At 47.3% G+C, this 27,585-nt stretch overlaps 1 protein-coding gene across 3 annotated transcripts in view; it reads left to right on the top strand.

Annotated features, from left to right (window-relative positions):
- The first annotated feature begins 4,026 nt into the window (after window positions 1–4,026).
- The window catches only part of COP1 (COP1 E3 ubiquitin ligase), a 192,349-nt gene continuing 168,790 nt past the window's right edge, over window positions 4,027–27,585 (top strand). For 2 of the 3 annotated variants that reach the window (XM_066623833.1, XM_066623835.1), the window contains exons 1-4: window positions 4,027–4,444; window positions 14,782–14,841; window positions 18,762–18,859; window positions 19,754–19,830. In XM_066623833.1, the coding sequence (XP_066479930.1) occupies window positions 4,089–4,444; window positions 14,782–14,841; window positions 18,762–18,859; window positions 19,754–19,830 (591 nt within the window). In that variant the 5' untranslated portion in view covers window positions 4,027–4,088. The remainder of the gene's footprint in view (window positions 4,445–14,781; window positions 14,842–18,761; window positions 18,860–19,753; window positions 19,831–27,585) is intronic. The other variant, XM_066623834.1, reaches the window with a different exon arrangement.

Raw genomic sequence — 27,585 nt, 5'->3', positions numbered from 1 at the left:
GTACTATTACAGGTTGAACCTCATTATTTGCATGGGTTCTATTCCAAGCACTCATGGATGGCAAAAAATGCACTATGGCAAATAAATTTAAAAAACAAAGTTTCTTCTCTCCTGTGATTTAAAAACAGCCTTGCTGACCTTTGTGATGTAAGAAAAGAGTCATTAAGAAGACAATCCATCAATCAGTCGTCTTCCAAGCACTTAGAAAGCTTCACTCAGCCCCTCCCTTCAACAATGCAAAGTGATCACCTTTCTTTCACATGCTCAGGGGGAAGGGAGGACTCCGCTGGAGAGAGGAGGACTGATGGATTGTCAGCCAGCTGCCCTGGCTGCTAAAAGGAGGCTATTTTTAAAGGACTGCAGTTTTTTAAACTGATTTTAAAGGGATGCATTTTTCCCCTTCTCCAGGGATCACCACATTCCTTCTCATTTGCAGTGGCCATTCGTGTTGAGTCAAATTCGTGTATAAAAATCCGTGTATAAATAGGCTGGACCTGTATTATGTATCTCAATAAAGTTGGGCAGGAAAGGGAAGGAAAGGAAAAAATACACTGTTTCTCTGGAAGGGTTACTAATTTGCTGCCAGAACAGTCTGCCTGTCACTTTGTGTCAGGCAGGACAAGTGGAGGGGACTGACCAAAATATATTAGGTTCTTGGGAGGAAGGAAGGCTCAATTTTCCTCAGAATAAGAGAGAAGCAGTGAGGAGGACTGAGTTCTAAGAGATCTTGAACATGTATGCATCTGTGTCTCAGCTGGCTCTTGTTGACCCCACATACTATAATGTAGCCATTTTCAACCATTGTGCCATGGTACACTGGTGTGCCACGACTAGTCTGCAGGTGTGCCACAGACATTTGGGGGATGGTCATATATTAGTTGAGCCAATGGGGATATGAGTCCCCCCCATCAGCAGGATAGTGTGCTTTGTCAACTGTTAAAAAAGTGATGGTGTGCCTTGACAATTTTAGTGCATTGTCAGTGTGCTGTGAGATAAAAAAGGTTGAAAATGGCTGCTATAATGTGTCTTTTCCTATCAACCGGTGGGTCTAGCAAGCTTCCCCTCTCTTTGGTCGGCAATGTATGTGTTGTCTACTAGTAGAGAAATAGAAGATAGATTTTAAAAACCCAGTGTCTAGCAATGCTCCCCTGGGGGCTGGGGATAAGAATAGGCCCTCAGTTTGGCTGTACTTGTTGTAAGAGGCGACTAAACAGCCACCGGGTAGATGGGACTCGTCAGCCTGGGAAGGCAGCTCATCTAAGAGAAGGAAAACTCTGATTCTAAACCTCCACTGCCTTGTGGCTACATCCAGTTATGGAAAAGGCTTCAGGAGTCAACCTTGTGGCAAAATCCGGAGCCGGAGTCCCTGAGACAGTTCGTGGCTGAACACAGTCATGTTCTGGCAACTCCTGCGACGCTGCTGAAACCAAATGTATTGGCCTCTGCCTTTCCATTGGACAATTTCAGCGACGTGGAGAGGGGGGATTTGCTGCATGGGTAACAGCCTATCCTCCATACCTACTTTACCCAGGCTTCGCGCACTGGAGAGGACACTCTGTTCCAGAACCACCATTCAGAGCGTGACACCATAGTCTTCCGAGACTGAAGGATGCCAACTAACTATAGCAATGGCTGGCTGATAAAGCAATAAATATTATAAACCAGAGGTCTCTAAAATTTTTGGCTGAAGGGCTGCATCAAATAGCTGGCACAGTGTCAAGGGCCAGAAAAAAAATTAAAAATAAAATTTAAGTAAATACATTAGAGATGGAACTTAGATGAGTGAATAAATGAATGGGCTCAATTGTCAAGGATTTCTCCAAGCACCCACACAGCCCAAGATATTTCTTCCCACTTAAATGGACCCCATTCCCCCATCCCACAAGCACAACTGTGGTTGTGTTTGGTCAACTGGGCCAGAGACTCTCAGGAGATCAGAGGCTGGCCGTGGGCTGGATAGAGGCTCTCTGCGGGCCGCATCTGGCCCCTAGGCCTGGGTTTGGAGATCCCTGTTATAAACTAATAATAAGTATGCTCATGTGCACAACGCCCAGCTTCTGGATCAATGTAAGAGGTTTTTCTAGGTGAGATGGTGCACCCATAGCCATTGTTGGGTAACTTGAGTCGCCCAAGCCCCAGACTTGAGTGTTTTGCTGAGTGATTGACACGGGTGACTCGAGTCTGCAGGAGTCAGCAAAAAAAAATGCATTTTTGCACTTGGGTTAACCCAACTCGAGTTCCCATTCCTGATAGCTCCCAGCCTAGGCATGTTTACTCAGAAGTAAATTTCACTGAGTAACTGTCAATGCTATACCTCTGTACACATGTATAATTCAGCTGAATTCTTGCTCACAAGGAAGTGTGTGCAGGGCTGCAGCAGGGCCTCCAAGAGGAATTCTATCAGGGGGTACAAAGTTTCTTTGGGGCCCCTTCCCAAAGAGGGAGGGGGTGAAACAGAGTGGGGGGGGGACAGTAGGGATTGGCACCACTTCTACACCAGCTGTAGCTCTGCAGTTGTGTCCCTGAGCTCCCATCCACTCCTTCATTGTAAGCAGATCCACAAGTCAAAGAGCTCCTGGAGTAGGCCAGCTTTCTCCCAGATGTGACACTGTTAAGGAATGTGTGCATTCCTGGGCCTGGTGTGTGTGGCTTTTGGCAGTAGTTGCTGCCATGTGCATCCCATGTGGTGAGATTGAAAAATGTAAGATTCCAGGAAATTTCTGGGCCCCCTCCTTTGGCTCCTGGGCCCCCCTTCTGACCCTGGGTCTGGGTACAGATTACCCCCTTAGATAGATAGATATTTTATTTACGGTCATCCGACCAGCTAATCACAAACAACAAAACAAAATACACAGAATTAAAACCAACACCCCGTTACACAGAGATTACCCCCTTTATCCCCCTCTCCTAGGCCCTGGGCTGCAGCCTTAAGTGACTCACTCAAACCACTTTTGGACTGCAACCACAACAGCTAAAAATACTTAGGGCACAATCCTAACCCCTTATGCCAGTGCTTTCCAGCACTGGCATAGTGGTGCCAATGGGACGTGTGCTGCATCTTGTAGTTGGGTGTCACTCACGGAGGCCTCCTCAAAGGAAGGGAATGTTTGTTCCCTTACCTCAGAGCTGCATTGCCCTTACTTCAGTGCTGGAAAGCACTGACATAAGGGGTTAGGATTGCGCCCTTAGGCTACCAGCTACTTGGCAGGGAATTAGGGCCGCCTTGGTTGCTCTGGTACCAGGCTCTGGCAGCCTGGCCTGCTTTCCTGTTCCAATGAGCGCGGGGTCTGTCTGTTCAGCCTTTCCGGTTCCTCGTTTCCCCCCCTGAGCACTGCTCAGAGGAAACCAGGGAGAGACTGAGGACAGGCGCGTGGCTGTGGTCAAGAAAGGAGTTGGTTGTTTTCCTAAGCGGAGTACAGACCTTCTGCAGAGGTCTGGCTGTGAGGCTGCGGTGCTGCACCGCCCTCTGCGATGCTGGGCAGTGGACTGCACTTCGCTTGGGCAGCTGTTCCTAAAATCAATACATAAAGAAGTAAAACCACATTTTCCAGTTGGGCGGCTGGTCTTGAGCCAGAGCCTGACACCATTCTGTGCGTGTGTGTTGCTGGCGGGGCAGCTGCGGCCCAGTCACAGGGACCACAGGGACCTGAGGCGCAGGTCCCTTTCTAGGATAGCTCCCTGTTCTTCCCCGGAGCCTGAAGGGACGCAGGCGGTGGGAGGCCTTGTGAGTCTGGCGTGCAGGAGTCTATGCACACGCACGGCTGTTGCCGGAGGCGCATGCGCACTGGGTCGTGCGTGCCCCTCGGGACGGCAGTAGCAGTAAAGCTTCCACAGGAGGAGGCGGTTCTTCCCTCTGCCCTTCCGCCTTCGCACAGAGGGGGCGGCACCCGCGTGCAGGAGCCAATCGGGTCCCGCGCTCGGGGCTCGGGGGCGGAGCGAGGGGGGAGAGTTTTCGTTTCCGTTCTTGAGGCTTTGTTGCTCCTGTGCCCATAGACGGGCGGCGCTTGCGCGGAGGGAAGTGATGCGCTGAGCGGAAGGGAAGCGCGAGTCGCCGTCGGGACGCTCCAGCCAGCCAGGCCGGCCTCGGCATGTCAGGAAGCCGCCAGCCGCCGCAGCACCCTCCGGTCGGGCCGGGCGTCGCCGGGCCTCCCGGCTCGTCGTCCTCAGTGAGCACCTCGGCCTCCTCGGCCAGCGGCGTGGCGCCGGGCTCCTCCACCTCCTCCACGGCTTCGGCGGGGCCGGGGCTCCCGGCGCGGCCCGTGCTGGTGGCGCCCGCCGTCTCCGGCTCTTCCAGCGGCGGCCTGCCGCGCCTGGCGGGGTCGCTGCGGGCCGGCGGGGGCGGCGGCGCGGTAGGCGGCGGCGGCAGCAGGAAGAGGCCGCTGCTCACCCCGCTCTGCAATGGCCTCCTGAACTCCTACGAGGACAAGAGCAACGACTTCGTCTGGTGAGTGGGGCTCGCGTCGTGTCGGCGACGCTCCCCCTGCGTCGAAGGCGCTCTCGGGCCCTGCGGGCTGCTGCCTGCGCGAGGGCACCGGTCCGCCTGGTGGTGCGGGGAGCGCCGAGCTCCTGACGTGACGCGCTCGGAGTGAACCGCTCGCAGCCTTCGCCTCATCCGTGCGGGATCGGTCCGTATTGCTGCTTAGAGGAGGCCCAAAGGGGGCGTTTTGTCAAGGGCCGCCCGCTCGGTGGCGTAGCTGGCGGGGGGCGGAGCACCCAGTCGGGCGGGGGTCCCCCGTACGGTTCCGTTTTGCCACCCGCCGGGAATGGCTCTAAGGGGAGGGGCCGCTGAGGCTCCCCGCCAGACTGGCGTTTGCCCCCCGCCAGCTACGCCGCCGACTCTGTCGGTGACCAACATGACGTCTAAACTGGAGACTTTGGGACTCGACTCCCAGACCAGCCCGCTGGCTGCCGGGCGAGGCGCAGAGGCTCTGGACGGCGTCATTGAAAACTGCAGGTGTGGCTTCATAATTTAGAAGGCTTGACGGGGGTAGAGAAGCACCTGCTTGTTTCGTGCATTGTGTGGTTGTGTGTGGTGATTTTTGCCTGAGAGAGAATTAATGCCAATAAAGGTCTTTGAATCGAACTCTACACAAAGGTAGGATCTTGCACACGCAGTAATGGGATGGCCCAGAATTTTACCACCTTACTCTGTAGACTGTATAGGTTCACTCTCTGTCTGTGAGTGATGCTTGCTACAAAGAGCGTATTTATGCCTCCTTGTTCTTACCCTTTGTTCTTTAAGTGTCCAGAGCACTTCATATATTTTTTGTCTAAGAAAATAGACTCTGTGAGAGATCATTAGGTCCCAGGGAACAGTATGGGAGCACACGATATAGCCACCTTGTTGAAGCTAAGCTTCTGTATCAATGCTTGGGTGGGTAATTGCCATGAAATTTCCTTGCTGGAAGAAAGATGGGATCTAAAAGTTATTTTAAAAATTGGACTGTTCAGATTGGACTTAAGATCAAAGATTCTGTCTTGTCTGTCTGTCCAGTGAGCTCATTAGTGAGGTGAAAGTTGAACTTTATAAGTTGCAGTGGTTCTCAAACTTTTGGCACTGGGACCCACTTTTTAGAATGAAAATCTGTCAGGTCCCACCAGAAGCGACATTATCAAGCAGGAAAAATTTTAACAATCCCAGGCTACAATCCTATCCACGTGTAGCCAGAAGTAAGCCCCATTTACTGTCATTGTTAAAAGCATATATAGAGTAGCCTGTTCAAAAGTACAGATCTGTAACATTTCCCCAAATGCAGTCATTTGCCATGGTAACTTCAAGTCTAGTATATTAAAAATAAAATACTGACATGAATGGAACTCACCTAAAATTGGTTCGCGACCCATCTCGTGGGTCCCGCAGTTTGAGAAACACTGGTCTATGGCAGTGGTATTCAAACTGGGGTGTCAAGAAGTCCCAGCCTGAGTGTCCTGGTCCCTTTCCCCTTAAGGGGCAGGGGCAGCCAGGAGGCAGGGAGGATGCAGCAGCATGATCCTGGGGATCCTGCCGCTACCTACCCCCTGCCCCCGTAAAGACTTACTGCGGGATTCAGACTCCCTGCTAGTTTGAAAACTGCAGGTCTATGGTATTAAGACTAGTTCACAAGTGTGTGTACTTATTGCTTGATTTCTGTACACATGCTGACTAGTAACTGGTCCTCAGTAACTGGCCCAAGAAAAGCAGTCTTTTCTATTGTCTGCTGGTGTTCTTATTTGATTTTTCTTTGTAAACCACTTTGTGAACTTTTTGTTGAAAAGTGGTATATAAATACTATTAATAATAATGATAATAATAATAATAATGAATATGTGTTAATCCAGTTGAAATGTATGTGTTGGGAGGAGGAGGAGGATTTGAATGTTCTAACACAGTGGTCTTCAACCTTTTTCGTGCCACGATCCACCCTCTAATAATGATGATGATAAAGCATGAGTCCGGGGACCCCACTATCAGTCCTGCACCCTCTCTGTATCTGCCTACCCACCCCCATAGCTGCCCACTCCTTGCCCTTGTAATACCCTGCCCCAGCACTATTCACTGAAACTGAATATACTTATTAGAGAGCAGAAAAAGTTACCGTGAAACCCAGTGCTAGTAAGATCTATTTTAGCACAATTGCTAAGAATCTGAGCAGGACTGGGACACAGTCTCCTGCTACTTAAAGGGGTACACCAGATGCCCCTCTCTTTACCTGGTGCTGCTCTAGTCCAGTGGTCTTCAACCTTTTTCATTCCTGTAAGTTGCCGAAACCCCACAACTAAGGCTTTGCTGACCCTATTGGGGTTTTGACCCCAAGATTGAAAAACACTGCTCTTAACATCTGAGGTGTTAGCTCTGTGACTGCATATTTCCACATACTAATTACTGGATGCTGCAGTTACCAGCTAATGAACTTGCAGGTGTGAACCATGGGAGAAAAGGAGGTACATAATGATGTATGTTGGTGAGTTTTGTAGTAACTGCACCTTTCTTGTTTTAGGATGCACATCTCTAAATTAGAAAAGATATTTTGTTAGGTCATATTCTATATTACCAAGAGATTTGGTAAAATGTAAATTTTTTTTTATTTAGACTTTTGATTAGAAAGGCTCATTTTGTTTAGGATGTTGGTACTGTATATATTTGAATGTCCTATGCTGATGTGGGTGTGCAAGCAATTTGGCTATTCAGAACTCTTCACTAAAAATGTATCAGTTATGAAGTACTGAGTTCTGTGTAGTTTATGAAGCCTACATAAAGCCTACATAAAGCCTACATAAAGGACTTTTGGGCAAATAGGCCAAAGTCAGTTAGGATGGGCTCTTATCATTCTTCCACTCTGATATTGGGAGCTCTCCAGGTCTGTGTGCTGAGCCCCTTCCTCTATTCCCTGTATACACATGATTGTACCCCATCACATAACACCAATGAAATTATAAAATTTGCAGACAATACTGCAGTGGTGGGGCTTGATGAGTCTGCTTATAGGAAGGAGGTACACGAGTTGTTATTGTGGTGCAAAGAAAATAATCTCTCACTTAACATAAAAAAACTAAAGAACTTATAATTGACTTCCGGAAAAAGAGGGATGTACACACACCATTATACATAAATGGTGAGGAGGTGAACAGGGTTGCTAGTTTCAAATTCCTAGGTATTTACATCACATAGGACCTCTCATGGATTATTAACACCAGCATGTTGATAAAAAAGGCACAAAAGCGGTTATATTTTCTGAGGAAGCTTGGAAGGTTAAATTTGTCACAGCAGCTGCTTGTGTCTTACTATCGTTGCACCATTGAGAGTGTCCTAACCTATGATATCTTGGTGTGGTACGGAAATTGCTCTGCAGGGGACAAAAAAGCTCTGCAGAGAATTATTAAGATCGCGCAGCACATTATCAACCTTCATCTACCAGCTTTGGAGGACATCTATACATCTCGCTGTCTGCAGAAGTCACATAGTGTTCTGAGAGACCCCTTCCATCCGGCTCATAAGTTCTTTGAACTGTTGCCTTCGGGTAGACGATACAGAACTATTAGAGCATGCACCACACGATTCCTGAACAGTTTTTATCCCACAGCCATAATTATGTTGAATAAGGCGATATAGTTATCATGCTCCTGGGCATTATGGTCTGTTATACTGTTTTTATATTATGAAGCATGTTGTATAGAATGTGTGGGTGAGTGTGTAGAACAGTGATTTTCAATCTTTTATATCTCACGGCACACTGGCAAGGCACTAAAATGGTCAAGGCACACCACCAGGTTTTTGACAGTTGACAAGGCACGCCATGCTGCCAGTGGGGGCTCACATCTCCCATTGGCTCTATTAATGAATGACCTTCCCCCAAATTCCTGTGGCACACCTGTGGACCACTCGCGGCACACCAGTGTGCCATGGCACTGTGGTTGAAAATGGCTGGTGTGATTGTTGGAATTGTAGTATATATTTATGCTTGTATCTCAAAGGTGCATAAATTTCGTTGTGCTATAGCACAATGACAATAAAGTTACTACTACTACTACTAGTACTATGACTACGACAGTTGGCCAGAATTACTCTTTTTGTACAAGATGATGCTTAACTTCAGTGTACAGTATGTCCCAAGTCCATGGGATTCTATCGCTTAAAGCAGGGGTCTCCAAACGTTTCGACCAAAGGGTCGAATATCTGTCATGGTGTCAAGGGCCAGAAAAAAAAAATGAAGTATAAAATTTAAATAAATACATTAGAGATGGAACTTAGATGAATGACTGAGATGAATGAATGGGCTCAAATGTCCAGGATTTCTCCAAGCACCAATGCAGCCCAAGAAATAAAGCACACACACTTTATTTCCCATTCCCCCACCCCACAAGCACAACTCTGGTTGTGTTTGGTCAACTGGACCAGAGGCTCTCAGGGGATCAGAGACTGGGCGTGGGCCAGATAGACTCTCTGCGGGCCGCATCTGGCCCCTGGGCTGGGGTTTGGAGACCCCTGGCTTAAAGTAAAGTATTTCTCCTGCAGCACTACTTAAGCACCATCTTTTGCATTGAACATGGACTAACTCTTATCTTTATTCTGCATTTGTAGGACCTGTAATTGAAAGTGGGGAATGTAGAGGCACTTAATATGTGTTAGTGATTGTGGATTGCAGAATCATGGGATTGTAGTTGCCTTCTAATCACAGGAGGGAAAAGTTTGTTATTGTTATAGTTATTATTCTCAGGTGCCTCTTGGTATTGTGGCTTAGCTGGAAGGTTTCATTGGTCTGAAGAAGCATGCAGACCTATGGAACAAATGGCAAATTAGGGAGCAGAGCCAGGAGAGGGTCTGGATCCCTTTCAATCTGGTTTCAGGCCAGGATTTGGGATGGAAATCGCTTTGCTGGATGTCATAAGCCAGGGACTGCAAAGGAGAGTGTGTTGCTGTTAGTCCTGCTGGACCTCTCAGCAGCTTTCATCACCATCAGCTAAGGTGTCCGTCTGGGCTGATTGGCCAAGCTGGAGCATTGTTTTTGGTGGTTCTGCTCCTACTTGATGGATATGTCCCAGATGGTGGTGCTAGGGGATGCCTGTTGAACACCCTGGCCCTGGAGGTGTGGGGTGCCACAGTGTTCAATTCTGTTCCCGATGCTATTTAACATGTACATGAAACTTCTGGAAGAGGTTGTCCGGAGATTTGGAGTGAGATGCCATCAATATGCTGATGACACTCAGTTCTTTCTCTCCTTTTCACCTGATTCCAGGGTGGTGTTGAGGTCTGGGAGCGCTGCATGGAGGCAGTGGGGATCTGGATGAAGGCTAACAAGCCGAAATTAAATCGGGATAAGACAGAGGTTCTCCTGGTTCGGAAATCTACAGTGCAGGTGCTAGAGTATTGTCCTGTGTTGAATGTGGTTGCTCTCCTCCTGAAGGAGCAGGTTCACAGCTTTGGTTCCACCAGGACTCACAGCTGCTCCTGGACTCCTAGGTGGCGGCTGTGGTCAGGGGGGCTATGGCTCAGCTTCAGATGATGTGCCAGCTGTGACCGTTCTTGAACTGTGCTGACCTGGTGATCAAAGTGACATGGTGATGCCACAGTGACATCAAAGTTAGATTATTGTAATGTACATGGGGCTGCCCTTGCAGATGGTTTGGAAACTGTAATTAGTGCACAATGCGGTGGCCCATGTAGTCCCTGGAGGTAGGTGGCTTGACTCTGTAAGACTGCTTCTCAGATAGCTGCACTGGCTGCCAATTTATTCCCAGTCGCAATTCAAGGTGCTGGTTTTGGCCTTTAAAACCGTGTACAACTTGGGGCCATGGTATTTCAGGGACTGACTACTTCCGTGGCTCATCTTCTCAGGTCATTGGACAAGGCTCTTTTACTAGTGCTGCTGCCTAGGAAGGTGGTGGGGGGGGGGGAGGCAGCAGCAAGATGTAGGGTCTTCACAGTAGGTGGCACCAACTCTTTGGAATTTCCTCCTTCTAGAGTTGCAAACTGCTTCTTCCTTGGAGACGTTGTGGTGTGACCTGAAGACATTTTTATCCAGGCAAACCTTCTGCCTTTTTAAATTAACATCCAGCTTTTAGAGGCTTGTTCTTTTTAGGTATTAATGTTGCTCTTTTGTTTATTTGTAATTAAGTTTTATAGTTTTTAAAGTTTGTTTTAATATTGTATGGATTTTTAGGGCAGAGTACAATTGTTTTTAATTGTGAATTTTACTCTTTTAGTACCTGCACTTTTATAAGCCGCTTTGGGTCCCCTTGGGGAGAAAGGTAGGGTAAAAATGCTGTGAGTGGACAGGAATGGATTATTTTATCCCTTTCTTACACTATTTTTTCCAGAAGGCTTTCTGGAGATATCCCTCCTTGGGGCTTGTATAGACACTTGATTTATTTTCCTATTTCTCTTTTACTTTTTGATTAAAAACCTGACTGAGGGAATAAGATTGTGAGGAGGCTAAGGTGCAGACTGAAGAAAAGTTAAACTCCCCACATCTGCACATCCCTTTTGCTCCTAAAAGCAATTACTAGATACGTGATTAGGGCAGCCTTGTATCTGAACAGTGAGGGCTGTCAGAGCTAGTTTCACCCTTACAGATTCAATCTTGCAGGATGAGGCATCATGGGGCCCAATCCCAAACAGTGCATGCTGGCTTACCACCGGCTCGCACTGTCGCAGCATGTTTACAGCATGTTTGTGAGCCCTTAGAGTTGGTGGAGGGCTGGAGCTAGCCCAGTGCCAGCAGTTGCCCGAACTACTGGGCAATGGAGAGGTAGGTGGGGGCATGGGGGGGGGGTTGGCAGGGAGGAGGCATTCTGGGGCAGGGAGAGGCTGGGAGGGAGGTGTGCCAGGGAGGGAGGCAGGACTGGTGGAGCTCAGCTCCAACGGATCCTGAGCTCTGTGTCAAGCTGCATTCTATGGCAGCCCAAAGGTAATCCCATTGCTACTTCCCTTTTCCTGAGGAGCCAGTTACAGCAGCCCTATTGTGTACAGGATGCCATGACAGTTCAGGATTGGGCTGTCAGTTAATGTAATACTGAGCCATTTCCTATAATACCTTCTTTTTGATCATACAGTCTTGATTGCAAAGGGATTGCTCCCCCCCCAACTCCTTTGTGGCACAGAGTAAGGACTGATAGCATGCTGGTCAACCTTTGCCTTGTAACTGATCTCCAGGTTGATGTGCCCTCTGCAGGTGTAGTGAGGAGGGTTAGGAGGCTGTCCCTTAACCCATTTCTGACCAGCCCACAGGTGTACGCATTTTGTCCTTGTTGTGTGTATGCAAGGTTGGGCAGAAACGGCTTAACCAACAATACCTGAGAGATGTGGAGTGGGGGGATTTAGGAGTAAGACAAGCAACTGGAAGGAGCAAACTAGAGGAGAGTTGGGCGTTGAGGGCAGAGATAGCGTGATACCTCAGTGGAATAGGTTCATGGGTGTTTGTTCACAACCCAGGGTAAGAAGCATCTGTCTGAGGGTTCGAAAGTGTAGGGCAGAGGAGGTCTAGAATGATAGTCCTCTCTCTTCTCCATTAGCCATGCTGAGATGTCTCAGTGACACCTGCAGCATATACAGTTGTGTGCCTCTGAACCCGGAAGCCAGAAATTGCACAAGAGACACGATTTCCCTAAGTCTGATGCAATGTTCAGATGTGCGCTGCCTCTGGGAGGCTCAGACAGGCTTCTGGAGGTGAGGGAAGCGGAGCTCCATGTTTGGTTGTCAAGTATGCGATCCCGGCGTTATCCAAAATGTCGCTAAGGGGTACAGGCCTGTATATTGATACCACAGTAAAAAGGAATAGTAACAAAGTTACTCTAGCTAACCTGCAGGCAGACCATAGCGTAATAGGGTAGTGTCCAGTGTGTAGTTTCGTTTTATGCATTTATAACTCACATCTTCAATTGAGTTCTGGCAGTTTGAAATGCATCAAATTACAGAATAAATTGCCACCACTGGGAACTCTCATTCTGATCACCATCTGTTCCTCCTCAGATAGCAGGATGCACCCAGCGAAAGAGCTCAGATGACCATAATAGTGCATGGGTAAATTGATGCAAAAGCAGGTGATTCTTCAAGTTTCCTAGTCTCAAACCATGTAGCACCAGCATTTTAACTTGTGTTCAGCAATGGACCTAGAGCCTGTGAAATTCTTTTAATGCTGAAGAGAGATGTTCCCAGTACGCAGTACTGGTTTGCTTAACATGCAGCTGCTAGGAGAAGGCTAGACAAATTTGCTTAGGCTCTAGGAGCCAACCCAAAATTCTAGGAGTCGGACGAATTCCTAAGCTCACAAGGCTCTAAGGACAGATCTTGTAACTTTATACTGGAATGAAAAAGCACTTGGCAATGAAGCCACAAAGATAAAAGGAGATGGTTAAACACACATGAACGAGTGGGTGGTGTGGAAAGTTACACCCATGGCTCACCCTAATCCAGTAAGGTAGGATGAAAGAGACAGATGAGGGGAATGCATGCACAGTGCAGCACACTTGCTATCCCAGAAAAAGGCAGGGAACTACCAGTCCCAGAAAGCTGCCATCCTTCTGTGGGAGACCCTTCTCCATGTCTGTCCCATCGTTAGGTAGAAGCTAGCCTCTTTTCCATGATGATGGTGACCATACTACCTCTATTTCCCCCAGCTGTGCCCATTTGTGACTCAGCAAGGCTCTGCCTGATCCAAATACCAGTAAAAGAATTGGTATTGGTGATGATTTTGGAAAAAGACTGAAAGCAATTATTCTTAGTGCAACCACACTTCAAATGCGGGTGCATTCTGATTGAAAATAATCAAGGAACGGGTGGCCAACTCTTGCCTGATTTGTCTCCTATGCTTCCCAAGATAGAGGGACGTAACAAGAGCTCTTCTGTTTCTGAGCTTTTCTAAGGCAGGACAAACCAGGTGGGGCAATTGCCATGATTGTGAAATTGTTTCTCCATGATGTAATATTGTTGGTGGCTGCTCCTGTTCTACTTCCCAAACTTGAACCTTGAAGGCTTTAAGTTTAGAGGCCATGAGAGGGATGGGGGCAGAATTGGAACTTGCTGGCTGACTTCATAGCAGTGTGCCTATTGAGACTGTTTTGTTCTCTTCTCCCATTCATTCTCCCATTCATTTCCATGAGAATGAAAGTGAAAGTAGCTAGCCTAGCATTCCTCAAACAGTGGGCCGAGACCCACTAGGTGGTTCACAAGTCAATCACTTAGTTCAAACGCCATTGAAAAATACAGAGCTGAAAATACAGGGTACAGAGCTACTAGGCAGGGCAGGCACTTGTTGGGAGAGGGGCATGAATAGGTGGGAAGATGGAACGCTGGAAAGGGGAGGGCAGCGTGGTTGGAGAAGGATCTAAGTCTGTGTTCTGCTTTGGTTTCTGAGCTGGAATGTTTAATTCTGAGCTATGCAAAATAACAGCACGAGCGTGCTGTGTAATAGAACCTATGGGTGATTGCAGCTTAGTTTTTAAGCCTAAGTTGATGTCACTTCTGGCCATGATTGCTTCCAGTTTAATCACATCACTTCTGGTGGGTCCCCACAGATTGTTCTAAAAAGTTTGAGAACCACTGAACCTGTTCTGCTGTGTTTGTCCAGCCAGCTAGTTGGGCTTGGCATCTTCCTGACCTAGGAAGAGAAAAGGAAAAATGACACCCAATTCTATTGTGCTTGCTTGGCTTTGGAAGAGAGATCTGGCTGGGGGAGAGCCATCATAGAGCAGTTTTAGATAGGGCTGTGTCAGAGATATAACCTGCAGGAATTTGTCTTTCCTCCATTTCTGCAAGCAGAAAAGTGAGATATGTCACTTGGTTTCTTACTCGCCCAAGGTGAATGCTAATTTACAAACCTTGGTTATAGGAAGGTAAAACGGAAAGGCTGAATATGGTTCTGGTGCTGAGGTTACTTTGGAGCAGCAGTGTCTTCCTGCAGACTAGTGTGGAGGCATACAGCAGTGTTGGGTCTGATCTGCAGAGGTTCTTAAGCTGATGGGCAGAGGTGTATGAAAACAGTGTTATTTATTTTACTTAGAAGTAAGCCCCTTGTGTTCAGTAAGACTTAAGCTGTAGTCCTATCTTACTCAAAGGAAATAAACACCTCTACTCATAGGGCTGCCAGAACAAAGTGTTTTGAAGCACCTCTCAGAAGGGTGGGAAGTTTATTTAAATCTGTTTTTTACTCTCAGTGTGCAGTTTTATGTTTTCTAATTGTAATAAATGATAAGTTTCACAATAGTAGTTGGTATTAATTTAATATGTCTCAGCTATTGTTGATTCACTCTGTTCTGTCTCCTGTAGAAAGCTGATTGTTTTGAACTTCTGTACCTTTTTTCTTCCAGCCCTATCTGCTTTGATATGATTGAAGAAGCTTACATGACAAAATGTGGGCACAGCTTCTGGTAAGCCTTATCACCCAAACTGCTGGAACGGAATAAATATCTTGTGTTGAGATGAACTGAGGTTGGTTTTTTTATGCTGTATGTACCTAGTAGATATGGTTGTTCCTGAGAAGAGGTATGAATTGACACACTTTGGACAAACATTTACATTCTGTCTGTTGGACAGTGTCAAAACATCTGTGGTTCTGGAATGTTATGCTGGAACCAACTCTTGGGGCTTCTTCATAGCATTAAATTTCATAGCATTCATAGCATTAAATTTCTACTCAGGTTAGTTTGCATTGAGAAATTTGCATGTATCACACAACATTTGAAGTAGGGCACTAGTATTTTTCTCTACCGTGAGTAGAGGCAGTCTAAAACGGTTTTATTTTTTCCTGGATGGCGGTGTTATCTTATGTGTGTTTTTATTCCGAATTAATATTTTAATCAATTTTAAGCATTTTTATCAAATGTAATCATTGTCATATAGGTGGTATATACAGATCATGCCATGATATCCACGGGGGTTCCTTTCCTGAACCCCATGTGGATAAAAACAAATCAGTGGATACCAAATAGTAGAAAAATAGCTTTCACATGTACCAAAATGCAAGAGTAGAGGTAGTCTAAAACGGTTTTATTTTTTCCTGGATGGCGGTGTTATCTTAAAAAGGGTATGCGTGTTTTTATTCCGAATTAATATTTTAATATTTTTAATCAATTTTAAGCATTTTTATCAAATGTAATCATTGTCATATAGGTGGTATATACAGATCATGCCATGATATCCACGGGGGTTCCATTCCTGAACCCCATGTTGATAAAAACAAATCAGTGGATACCAAATAGTAGAAAAATAGCTTTCAACCCACTTCCAGGTTTCTTACTCTTCTATTGTTGCCCCAGGATGCATTGGTATAGACACTATACTACGAGGGTCGCCCAGAAAGTAATGCACCACATTTTTTTTCTTCAACAATTATTTATTGAACACAATGAAACTTACACACAAGAAAGAATGATGTTTCTTCTACACTCCCTATTTTTCCACGTAATCTCCGTCCAGTTCTATGACCTTCCTCCAGCGAGACACAAGGGCATGTATGCCCTGTCGGTACCACTCCTTGTTCTGGTCACTAAGCCATTTCTGCACTGTGCGAATCACCTCTTCGTCATCCTCAAAATGTCTTCCGCGAATGGCATCCTTTAATGGCCGAAACAAGTGGAAGTCTGAGGGAGCTAGGTCAGGGCTGTAGGGTGGATGGGGTAACACAGTCCAACCCTCTTTAGTGATGTGTTCCGAAGTCCTCAAACTTGTGTGAGGCCGAGCGTTATCATGTTGAATCAAACATTCACCTGGGTTGTTATGGCGCCGAAGTCGCTGGAAGCGCTTCTTGAGTTTGGTTAATGTCTTCACATAAGCTTCAGAATTAATGGTGCTGCCTCTTGGCTTCACATCAATGAGTATGACGCCCTCACAGTCCCAAAACACAGTGATCATGACCTTACCGGCGGAAGCAGTAGCTTTGAATTTTTTCTTCTGTGGAGATTGAGGATGACGCCATTCCATCGACTGTCGTTTTGTTTCGGGTTCAAAATGGTGAACCCAGGTTTCATTACCTGTCACAATCCTGGACAAGAACGCTTCCCCCTCATCTTCAAAACATTTCAGCAACTCGGGAGAAATGTTTTTTCTGAGAGATTTGTGGTCCACCGTAAGACAGCGCGGAACCCATCGTGCACACACTTTTGAGTAATCAAGAGCACGGTTGATTGCATCCACACTTCCTTTGCTGATTGACAGCTTCAGCGCCAACTGCCTAGTCGTTATGCGTCGGTCCTCGCGAATGAGCACATCAGCAAGCTGCGTCTTGTCAGGTGTGACAGCCGTGGATGGCTGCCCCGAACGCTGCAAATCTTGGAGCTCTGCCGAACCGCCTTCTAATGGCCTCACCCTCTGTGCCCAGCGACTAACCGTACTTCTGTCGACTGCAGATTCTCCATAAACTGTACACAAACTTTTGTGAATGTTCCCAACAGTTTCTTTCTCCGCAGTGAGAAATTCAGTGACGACACGCTGCTTGTAACGTACATCACTTACAGACGCCATTTCGAAACACTGCTGCAGCTATGCTATCTGTCTGAAGAAACCAAAAATTTGTGTGCGCACTCCTGAAAATTCAAATAATGTATATCTAAAGTTTCGAATTCGTACTATTACTGTAGGCTGAGAAAAAAAAAATGTGGTGCATTACTTTCTGGGCGACCCTCGTATATGTCTGTCTGTCTGTTTCCCCCCCTCTCTCTCTCTCTCTGTAAAATGTATATGTATACACACACATATGCTATATATGTAGTGTATATACTGTAGTATAGTATATACTATATTATAGTGTGTGTGTGTGTGTGTAGAGATATATACTATATACTATACTACATTCAGCTACTAGATGGGGCGAATAATGGAATCTAATTAAATGAAATTATCATTATTTAATAGCGCAAAGGTAGGAAATTGGATTTTGGTGCCTTGTTACAAGGCATTGACCTCAGTGACAGTGTTGACCAAAGGTTGACCTCAGTGTCATGAGTTTTGGCTGAAAACCTGCTCTCAACTGTGAGATCACCTTATAGGCAAGTATCTATGCTCAGAGTCCCTGAACAATCAATCTGGGACTGCCACATAGTGTCTGTTTCATCTTTGGATATATGACTATAATCATTAGCACAATAATTCTTTCAGAGGATGTCAGTGCTCAGAAAGAACTAAATAACTATGTCTGCTGATAGCAACAGGCACAGGCCACAGGCATAAAACACATACAGGTGGGGCCTTGGTACCAATTGATTTGACTCACCTATGACACTGAAGTCAACCTTTGGTGTTGAAGTCAACACTGACACTGAGGTCAATGCCTTGTAACAAGGCACCAAAATCCAATTTCCTACTTTTGCGCTATTAAATAATGATAATTTCATTTAATTAGATTCCATTATTCGCCCCATCTAGTAGCTGAATGTAGTATAGTATATAGTAGTATATAGTATATATCTCTACACACACACACACTATAATATAGTATATACTATACTACAGTATATACACAACATATATAGCATATGTGTGTATACATATACATTTTACACACACGCGCACGCACGCACGCACGCAGACAGACAGACAGTATAGTGTCTATACCAGTGCATCCTGGGGCAACAATAGAAGAGTAAGAAACCTGGAAGTGGGTTGAAAGCTATTTTTCTACTATTTGGTATCCACTGATTTGTTTTTATCCACATGGGGTTCAGGAATGGAACCCCCGTGGATATCATGGCATGATCTGTATATACCACCTATATGACAATGATTACATTTGATAAAAATGCTTAAAATTGATTAAAAATATTAAAATATTAATTCAGAATAAAAACACATACCCTTTTTAAGATAACACCGCCATCCAGGAAAAAATAAAACCGTTTTAGACTACCTCTACTCTTGCATCTTGGTACATGTGTACCATTTTTGGTACACATTTTTAAGAGTGATGCAGTTATATTGCAATGAATGTATAATGTATAATGTCAAGAATTTAAGTCTGAGAAAACTAACTTATCCTAAAGTGCCTGAAAAAAACTAACCTGGAATATTTAGAAACATCACATACTGAATATGGTTCCTTTCTGTTCTTTTTGGCAAGTAGCATTGCATAAACTTTCAGGACCAGAGCATAATGGTGGGGCCTAGTTTATAAACTTGTAAAGGGCAGATTAGGATTTCACCAGGCTGTACTAAATCTCCACTTCCAGAGTAATATCGTACATTTAAAACTAAAGAATAGAATGTGGTGCATGCATCTGGTGAATCATCTTGTAAATAATCTTACAGTGCTTTTCTCTTATTCTGTTTCTTATGGTGTGTTGTTTTCCTTAATCAGCTATAAGTGTATTCATCAAAGCCTGGAGGACAATAACAGATGTCCTAAATGTAATTATGTTGTGGATAATATCGACCATCTTTACCCCAACTTTTTAGGTAAGCTTTTAAGTTTATTGTTTATGTTGCCTTGAAAAAAAATACATTTCAGCTTGACTTTCAGAAAGCAGATCTAATGTTACCTGAGGACACGGCTCATTTTCCAAAATATTTTGCTGACTTTATGCAGCTTATTTTGTAGAAAGCATCTGTAGTAGATTGTTCATGAACTTCATTGTTTTTAATATAACTGCTACAGAAAGAGAAAACAAGTTGGGTAGCTTTGAAGTAGGTTTCTTGGACAACAATTTGTGTGATCAAATACAAGAAGCTGCCTTATACTGAATCGGACCATTGGCCCATCAATTCAGTACTCTCAACTCTGACTGGTAGTGGCTTTTTAGGGTTTCAGATAGGAAATGTCCTCTGCCCTAGCTGGAGATCTTCTGGACGTATTTGGACTGTGGACCTTCAAACTATGTCACCTCCATGTTTGAATTAATTCTTATGGATAGCATGGAGAATAGAATAGTGCTGTAGTAAAGAAGCTGGCCTTTAAAAAAAATTTCATTCTTCTACCTATGTATTTCTGAGGTTGGAATACTGAAGAGGAAACAAAGGAGTTAGTCTTTCTCTGGATTATTATAGTCTTAATTTCTTTCATGCCTTAACTGTTCTGTAATTCCATAATATGTGTGGTTTCATGGGATTTATATACGTATACTAAAATCATTTCTTCTGCAATGTTGCTATGTAAATAAAAGGAGCAAAACAGTATAGAGAACACAGTGAACTGCTTGTGTTCAATCTTGCCAAGCTAATAAAACTGGACGGTTGGTGAGGTTCAGTTGTCTGATTTTTTCCTGTTGAGACTGATTTCTTAGTGAGCATACTTTCACACAGTGCGTGTGTAACTCTTCTAACGTATTCAAAAATGTTGTTTCCTTTCTTTAGTGAATGAGCTCATCCTTAAACAGAAGCAAAGATTTGAAGAAAAGAGATTCAAACTGGACCATTCAGTGAGTAGCACCGTATGTCCAAATCTTCTTACTCTCATTTTATCCTTGGTTTGAAAATTGTGAGGGTGTGTGATTTTTGTTGACAATAATGCCGTCTCCAAGTAGTTGGGGGCTGAGGTTAGACAGAGTAAACATCTAGTGGTTGGGGAAATCTGTCAAGCAGTGTGCATGATCAGGGTTATGTTTTGAAACCTGTAAGGTAACTGTTTAAGTTTTTTGCTGTTTGTTTAACAAAATTTGCCCATGGGGCTATGAATATAGAGTCAAATTTCTTGTCCTTGTCCCAATGAAATTGTCTTCCTGATTTGTGGTTTTCTACACTGTGGCATTGGAGCAGTTGAACAAGTGGTAGCCAGAGGACTTGGGCAACTATCGCAGTATTGTTGTCATTAGGGGTTTGAAACATTGTTCAAACTTTATTGGTTGTAGGGATTCATTTGTCAGGGCTAACTTATTGTTATTGCTTTTGCAACCAGAAAAGCTTGCCAACTGTTTACAAATCAACAGAAAGATTCCTTTCTGATACAGCTCACAGTCTTTAAAACAGCCCAAGACAGTCACCAGCAAACAGCCGCCACACTGGGATAACTACAAGAATTAGGGCAGTACTGAAGTTCTTTGAAGAAGGCATTTACACCATAACCAAATTCTGTGATGGTGCATTATGTTGTACTCTGCATGAAAAAGGTGTTGCAATCTGTGTCAGATTGGTGACACTTAGAGCATTCAGCAACTGTGTGCAATAAGTATAAATGGTTCCTCTGTCAGACTTCCTTTACCTTAACTCTGAAATTACCATAGTTGTAAGATCTGCTAAAAATCAGAAGGGAAGCAGAGAGGCTGAAGAAAGTGTGTGCTGCCAATGGTTTAACACTTTGTGCCTGCTGGGGTGGCAGCTCCTCAGTCAGTAACTTCTTAAAGGAATATAGACACATGTATATTAAAATTTTATATCTTAAAATATGTTCCTGGAATAAATTCTTGTTAATGTAAGCAAACAATGTAACGGCTAACAATAAGAGGCCTTTCATTGGAAGATGGTTGGACTTTGGTGAGGTGGTCTCTAGATCAGGGTTTCTCAAACTTTGAGGGAACAATATTCCCTCAATAAGTTATTGCGGGAAAGGGGCTAGGGCAGTGATGTGTTCCTCAGGATCGTGATCCCCAGGATCATGTCGCTAAGGGGGGCAAGGGGGGTGCTTTGCACTTTTTAAATGTAGGGCTGCAGGAGGTGCAGGGAGCCCTCAGCAGCTCTCCACAGCGCTCCCTGAGGTTTGGAATCTACAATAGAAGTGGGCACAAAGCTTCTCCTGCAAAACTGAAGTTTTGTGCCCTCTTTTATTGCAGATTCCAAGCCCAGGGGAGCGCTGTGGAGGGCTGCGCAGGGCTCCCCGCACCTCCTGCAGCCTGCTGCAGCCCTACGTTTTAATAGTGCAAAGCCCCCCTTCGCCCCCCCTTAGCAACGCGGCCTCCCCAGGATTGTATTGCTGCCTCCCTCCCCTTACCCTGTCCCCTTAAAGGGACGGGGAAAGCATTACACAAACTCACGACCCACCAGTTTGAGAACCACTGCTCTAGATATTGTAGCTTCTTTTTTGAAGGGCAGTCCCAGATTTTGTGACTGTGGCCTTAAGTTATGTTAGCCAGATTAATTCTGGCTCTCCCTTTGGCTATTTCCAGGCTAGACATGGAAATAAGTACTTCTCTTCCTCACCCCATCCATTGTGGCCATAATGTTACTGTTGGTGACTGACTTGTAAGGAGAAGAATGTCAGAGGTAACTATTTAGTACTTGTTTGTAGGCACCCCAGTGAATTCTGTTTTAACATTGCAAATCTGAAATGACTGTTCAAATTTCTCTGGTGCTCCATAAAAATAATGGCTTTTATTCTTGATGTTGTCACTATAAGAAACCATCATTCAATTCAACAATATCTTTAACTGAGAGTTTATTGGGGGGGGGGGAAGAAGTGTTCTAGTAGATGTGCCAAGATAACAAACTAATGTTGTGAACCATGTGTAAATAGACTGGTTGAGTTTGATCTTGGATGAATCTGTTTTAGGCTTTTCAGCCTGAGCAACTGATGGAGAACTAAGCTGCTTATGTTGTCGTACCTTGAATAATCACCTCAATAAGAAGAACTTTAAATTATGAATATCTGTGGAAAGGCTTAATTACAACCAAGTTTTTGCTTTTGGTGGTGTTGAATGTATTGTCTGTATGTCTGTGTTTACTGCTGCTGCAAACCTCCTGCTCTCGCTACTCTAATCATTGTGAAATGCCAGCATTTGGAGCATATTTTAATAGGAGAAATAGAGACTTGGGTTCTATTGGGTGAATAAGTTCTGAAGAGCTCCTCATTTGTACTGCTTTGAGGCCACACAATTTCAAGTTTCAACCTTATGTGTCAGACTATCATTTGTTATGCATCTGAGGTGCTGAAGGTACATATTGTTACATATTACATGTAGTTGATGGCTTGAGATCAAACACTTGCTGCAAGAGTTAAGCAAAACCATAAGCCTTTCGTGTAGGAGCCTTTGTCTACTTCACTTGTTGTGTATTGTAGTAGCTTCTGGTGTTGTCTCTGTTAAGGACAATGTAAATTTTTGGTAGGCTATGTTTGTGTTTTGTAACACATGAACTGGATCAGGGTGTCATTTTCATATGGGAACATAGTTCGCTGCTGCCTTCACCTGACCAACAGGGGTTGACAAATACAGAGTCAGAATGCTATTGTTCCTTCTTTTTCTATTTAATGTTGCTAGTCCTTGCTGCTTGAGTTTTTGCCAGGTCTCAAATATCAAATGCATACCCCCTTCCCACTGGAGAAGCTAAGAGGGTATTTTATTCTTCTTTTAACCTTTTCGCTAACTCTCCAGCCTTCCAGCAGGCAATACTGCCTGCTGTCCCTTTAAGAAACTTTTTCCTAACTCTCCAGCCAGCAAGAATGGCTGCTGTCCCCTTAAGAAATGTTTCCTTTGTTTTACCAGCAGCCTGCCTGGAGGCTGCTGCTTTAGAGCAAGGTAGTCAACTCTACTCCTGAATTTCGCACCTGAGCTCCGTGCCTCTGTTGAGAGGCAGCAGCTAACCGAGCCCGCTTTCAGGGCTGCCCTCGCTTGACCCAGGGCAGCCACTTTAGCGGCAGCAGCCGTGCAACGCGGGAGCACCTGGGCTGCCCTCATCTGACCCCAGGGCAGCCCCCCCTTAGCCAACAACAACTACTTAACAGGTGGCAGCTGCACACACAGCAGGTGCTCCCGCGTCTCCAGCCTCTCACCCCTCCCCCCGCACCTGGCAGGGGGGAGGCAGGCTCGCCTGCGAGCGCTCCGGCTGCAGCCAGCCTTTGGAGCCGCTTTCCCCCAGCAGCAGTGGGGTCGCGGTGCTTCCTCCTCCCCTCTCCATTGTTCCAGGGTGCCACGCAGTTGGCAGGCACCTTCTTGGATTAGTGCCCAAAGAGCGCGAAGACCAGCCCCCCCAAGTGGGGCAGGGGTGGCAGAGGCAGGCTCACGGTGGCAGCGGGGCCTGTGCAGCCACTTGAGCTGCCTCCAGCTGCAGCAGGAGAACGGCGGTGGAGAGGACACATGTGGACTGGACTGGACTTTGGAAAAGAGGTGAGCCCCCCCAAACTTGTGGGCACCCCCTTCACACATGGCCATGCCAATGAGGCTCCTGATGCGCACACTCCCCACACGGGGCTCAGCGCCTTAGACTGCTCTCCAGGGCCATCCAGGACATGGTCCAGGCCAGCATCAACGCTGCCATGGAGGCACACCAGCAACCACTGGGGGGCACCCCAGAACACCCACCCATGGGGCTCCCAGCTTCCACCCCAGAGGAGGAGGAAGAGGAGGAGGACAAAGATGAACCCACACTCCTCCCCTCCAAGAGGCGCAGGACGTCATCTGTGCGCAGTGCAACCCCCAAACACACCCACCTCCAGGAGCAGGATCAAGGCGAAGGGAGCTCCCACGCCTCATCTGCGGAGGAGGGAGAAATATCGGGAGATGAGGTTGACACACACAAGCCCCACCTCTTCTACATTGAGCAGTTTATCAGGCTAATCTCAGGAATGCCTCAGGTGCTAGATCTGCAGTCCGAGTGCCCCGAGGATATGGGGCCCAAGGCCAAGTGGGAGTCCCAACAGTCTTCCCAAACCAGCAGGAAACCCCCCAATGGTTTCCCTTCCCTCCTTTCTTCCAACAAGTGGTGGACGAGTGGAATAACCCAAATAGGGGCAGGGACCCCAGCAAGCCTTCCACCAGGTTCTACAACCTTCCCCCAGAGGTCATGGCCTGCCTCAAGTCACCCCTATTGGATGCCCCAGTAGCAGCACTGGGATTCCCAGCCGTCCTCCGCACAGACAGTGATGGTCTCCCAAGGGACCCTACAGACAAGAAGGTAGAACTAGTCACCAGGAGGGGATTTGAGGCCTCCTCCAATGCGCTATGTGCCTCTGCTTCCCTCTGCTCCAGAGCGTTGGTCCTTTGGCTTCAGTAGTTCAGTGAGACCCACAAGCTACGCTCCAGGGCTCGCTCGGATATCAGAAAGATGGCCTCAGCTGCCACCTTCATAGCAGATGCCAAAGCAGATGCTCTGCAGTTCTCGGCCATGGCCGCAGGAGTTGCCATGTGCTGCAGCACCTCTCTGCGTAGCTGGGATGTCGATGCAACCTCATACACCAGGGTTTCCAGCCTCCCCTTCCAGGGAGCCAAGTTGTTCGGGGATGCCCTGGACCTGCTACTGGTGGAGTCCAGGGGAAAGAAGAGGGTACTGCCCACCAGGGAGAGGAACCCAAGGCCCGCCCAGTGTTCCCAGCACCGGCCCTTTCGGCCATCAAGAAGCTCTCAACCCATTATCTTATCCTCGGCGGCCCTTTCAGAAGTCAAAGACCCGTCTGGCACCCAAGACGGCCAGCCCACAATCCCAGATGACAGCAGCCCCTGCGCTTTGGCGCGAAGGGCCCAGTCTGAATTATGACCAACCATCCTCGTCCCACATCATCGGCGGAAGGCTGCAACACTTCGCGGACAGATGGGACGAGGTGACCACTGACCAGTGGGTGTGGGACACCATCCGCTGGGGGTATTCATTGGAACTCCATGTGACTCCCCCCAACCAGTTTATACGGGTCCCCAAACCCAAGTGCCCACTAAAGCACGGCAAGATACTTGAGGCAATCCAACACCTCCTATAGGTCGGGGCCATCAAACCAGTTCCAAGGGAGCAGCAGGGGGCTGGGGTGTACTCCCACCTCTTTACCGTGCCCAAGAGATCCGGCAGCACTAGGGCCATCTTTGACCTCAAGTGGCTCAACAGATGGATGCATCAACAGAAATTCAAGATGGAGACCCTACGTTCCATCCTGATGTCCATCAGAAGGCACAGCTACATGACCTCACTGGACATCCAGGAGGTGTACCTGCACTTGCCCATATTGTCCGCCCACCGCCGTTACCTCAGGTTCTGCTACCAGAACCAGCACCATCAGTACAGGGCATTCCCTTTCGGCCTATCTTCAGCACCAAGGGCCTTCACCAAAATCCTCATTGTGCTGATTGCGCACTTGCGCACAAGGAGCGTGGCCACCTTGCCGTATCTGGATGATGTCCTTCATCTCACCAGAAGATGTCTCAACAGAAGAGGGCGCCCTACACCTGCACCAGACCACCCAGTGTCTCCAGAACCTCATCAACTTGGAGAAGAGTCACCTGACACCCTCACAGACCATAGAACACCTGTCCCCAGAACGGCGGGCCAAGACTGCAGACCTGTCCTCCACTCCCCCAGACCGGACATACTGATGTTGGCCCATCTCCTGGGCATGCTGACCTCCTGCCAGGACATCATTCCCTGGGCCAGGTACAGGGCATGGTCCCTCCAGCACCTGCTGCTGCCCTTCCAGGACTTCATCGTCTCCAAAAGGAGCATGCATGTCAGACTGGACCCCCTCACTCTCAAGGACTTTTGATGGTGGACGCAACCACACAGGTTGGACCAGGGCTCGCCCATCCAGATACACCACAGAGCCGTCCTGTTCAGACGCGAGTCTCCAGGGATGGGGGGCCCACACCCCCGAGGAGGTAGCCCAGGGCCTCTGGTCCCCAAGCGAGAGGACCGCTCCCATCAACCTGCTAGAGCTGAGGACCATTCAACTAGCCCTGCTGGCCCGCCCCCGACTCAGAGGTCAGGACGTACTAGTGTACACCGACATCGCGGCAAGGGCCTACATAAACTGTCAAGGGGGCACCAGGTCAGCAGCCCTGCAGATGGAGGCACGCAGGCTGATGCTGTGGGCAGAAAAGAACCTCACCTCTTATCAGAGCCGAGCACATAGCTGAGCTAGAAAACACAGCAGCAGACTGGCTGAGTCGCCATGACCTCAACTATTCAGAATGGCGGCTTCACCCGCAGGTCTTCGCATGGATCAACCGCCGGTTCGGTCCAATGACCATAGACCTATTCGCCAGCAGCCACAACCACCAGCTGCCGAGGTTCTTCTCCCGGGGATGCTGTCCGGAAGCAGAGGGGATGGACGCACTCCACCAACGGTGGCCCCGAGGGGTAACGTATGCCTTCCCCCCCCCACAAAGCTCTTTCAGAGGGTGCCAGTTCTGAAATCTTGACTCAGAGTGGATCAGGGTCAAGGACTTCCTGAGCTTCCTCCAGGCAGGCCTCGACAAGGGCCTCAGCACGACCACCCTTAAGAGACAGGTTTCAGCGGTCACCTCCATTCTGGGGTCCCCCAAGGGAAGGGCCCTGGTGGTACACCCACATGTCAGAAAATTCCTCAAGAGTATGAGTCTCCTCAACCTGTCCCCCGTGACCAGGGCTCCCATGTGGGACCTGACACTGGTTCTGAGGGTGTTGACGAGGCCTCCTTTTGAACCTATGGCGACGTGCTCGCTAAAGCTATTATCGCAGAAGGCCGCCTTCCTGGTGGGCGTGACTTCCGCCAGAAGGGTGTCAGAGCTGGCAGCCCTCTCCGTAGCCAAGGAACTCTGCCAGATCCAGGAGGACAGGATTGTCCTCCACACCGACCCTTCCTTCCTACCAAGGTGAACTCCCTGTTTCACCGCTCGCAGGAGGTGGTGTTACCCACCCATCTCATCCCAGAGAGCGGGAATGGCATGCCCTCGACGTGCATCGGGCGATGAGCTTTTATCTCTCCAGGACCTCAGCCCACTGGCGTTCAGAGGCCTTGTTTGTCTCATTTCGACCTAGTGGCCAAGGCAGGAAGGTGTCTCCCTCCAGCATTTCCAGATGGGTTAAGGAGGCCATAGCCGAAGCCTGCAGGGCATCCGGCAAGGACCTCCCCTAATGGCATAGTGGCCCACTCCCTCAGGGGGGCGGCCACCCCAGCCGCATTCAGGGCTCACCCCTCCCTGGAGGCAGTATGCAGGGCAGCTACCTGGAGCTCGCCTAACACCTTTATCAAACACTACAAGATTCGCCTCTGGGAATGCAGCCTTTGCAAGGCGTGTCCTCCAAAGTGTGGCTCTATAGGCTTACGGCAGCTCCCTCCCTTGAGGAGCACTGCTTGGGCACATCCCACTTGTAAGAACTAAGACGAACATGGAGATCCCACTGGAGAATGGGGAGATTTGTACTTACCGTGAATCTCCCTTCTCAGTGGTCTCCATGCCCTCGCAGCCGTAAAAAAAAGAAAGGAAAAAAGAGGCAAAACAGGCATGCTGAACACCAGAATGGTAAAGTCAGGGACACAATACAGCACAGAGTAGCAATAGACCTGGGGTAGGGCCCCG

Source organism: Tiliqua scincoides, chromosome 4, assembly GCF_035046505.1.
Source record: "Tiliqua scincoides isolate rTilSci1 chromosome 4, rTilSci1.hap2, whole genome shotgun sequence".
In the NCBI taxonomy this organism is placed as follows: Eukaryota; Metazoa; Chordata; class Lepidosauria; order Squamata; family Scincidae; genus Tiliqua; species Tiliqua scincoides.
This window is presented reverse-complemented; position numbering and strand designations above follow the sequence as displayed.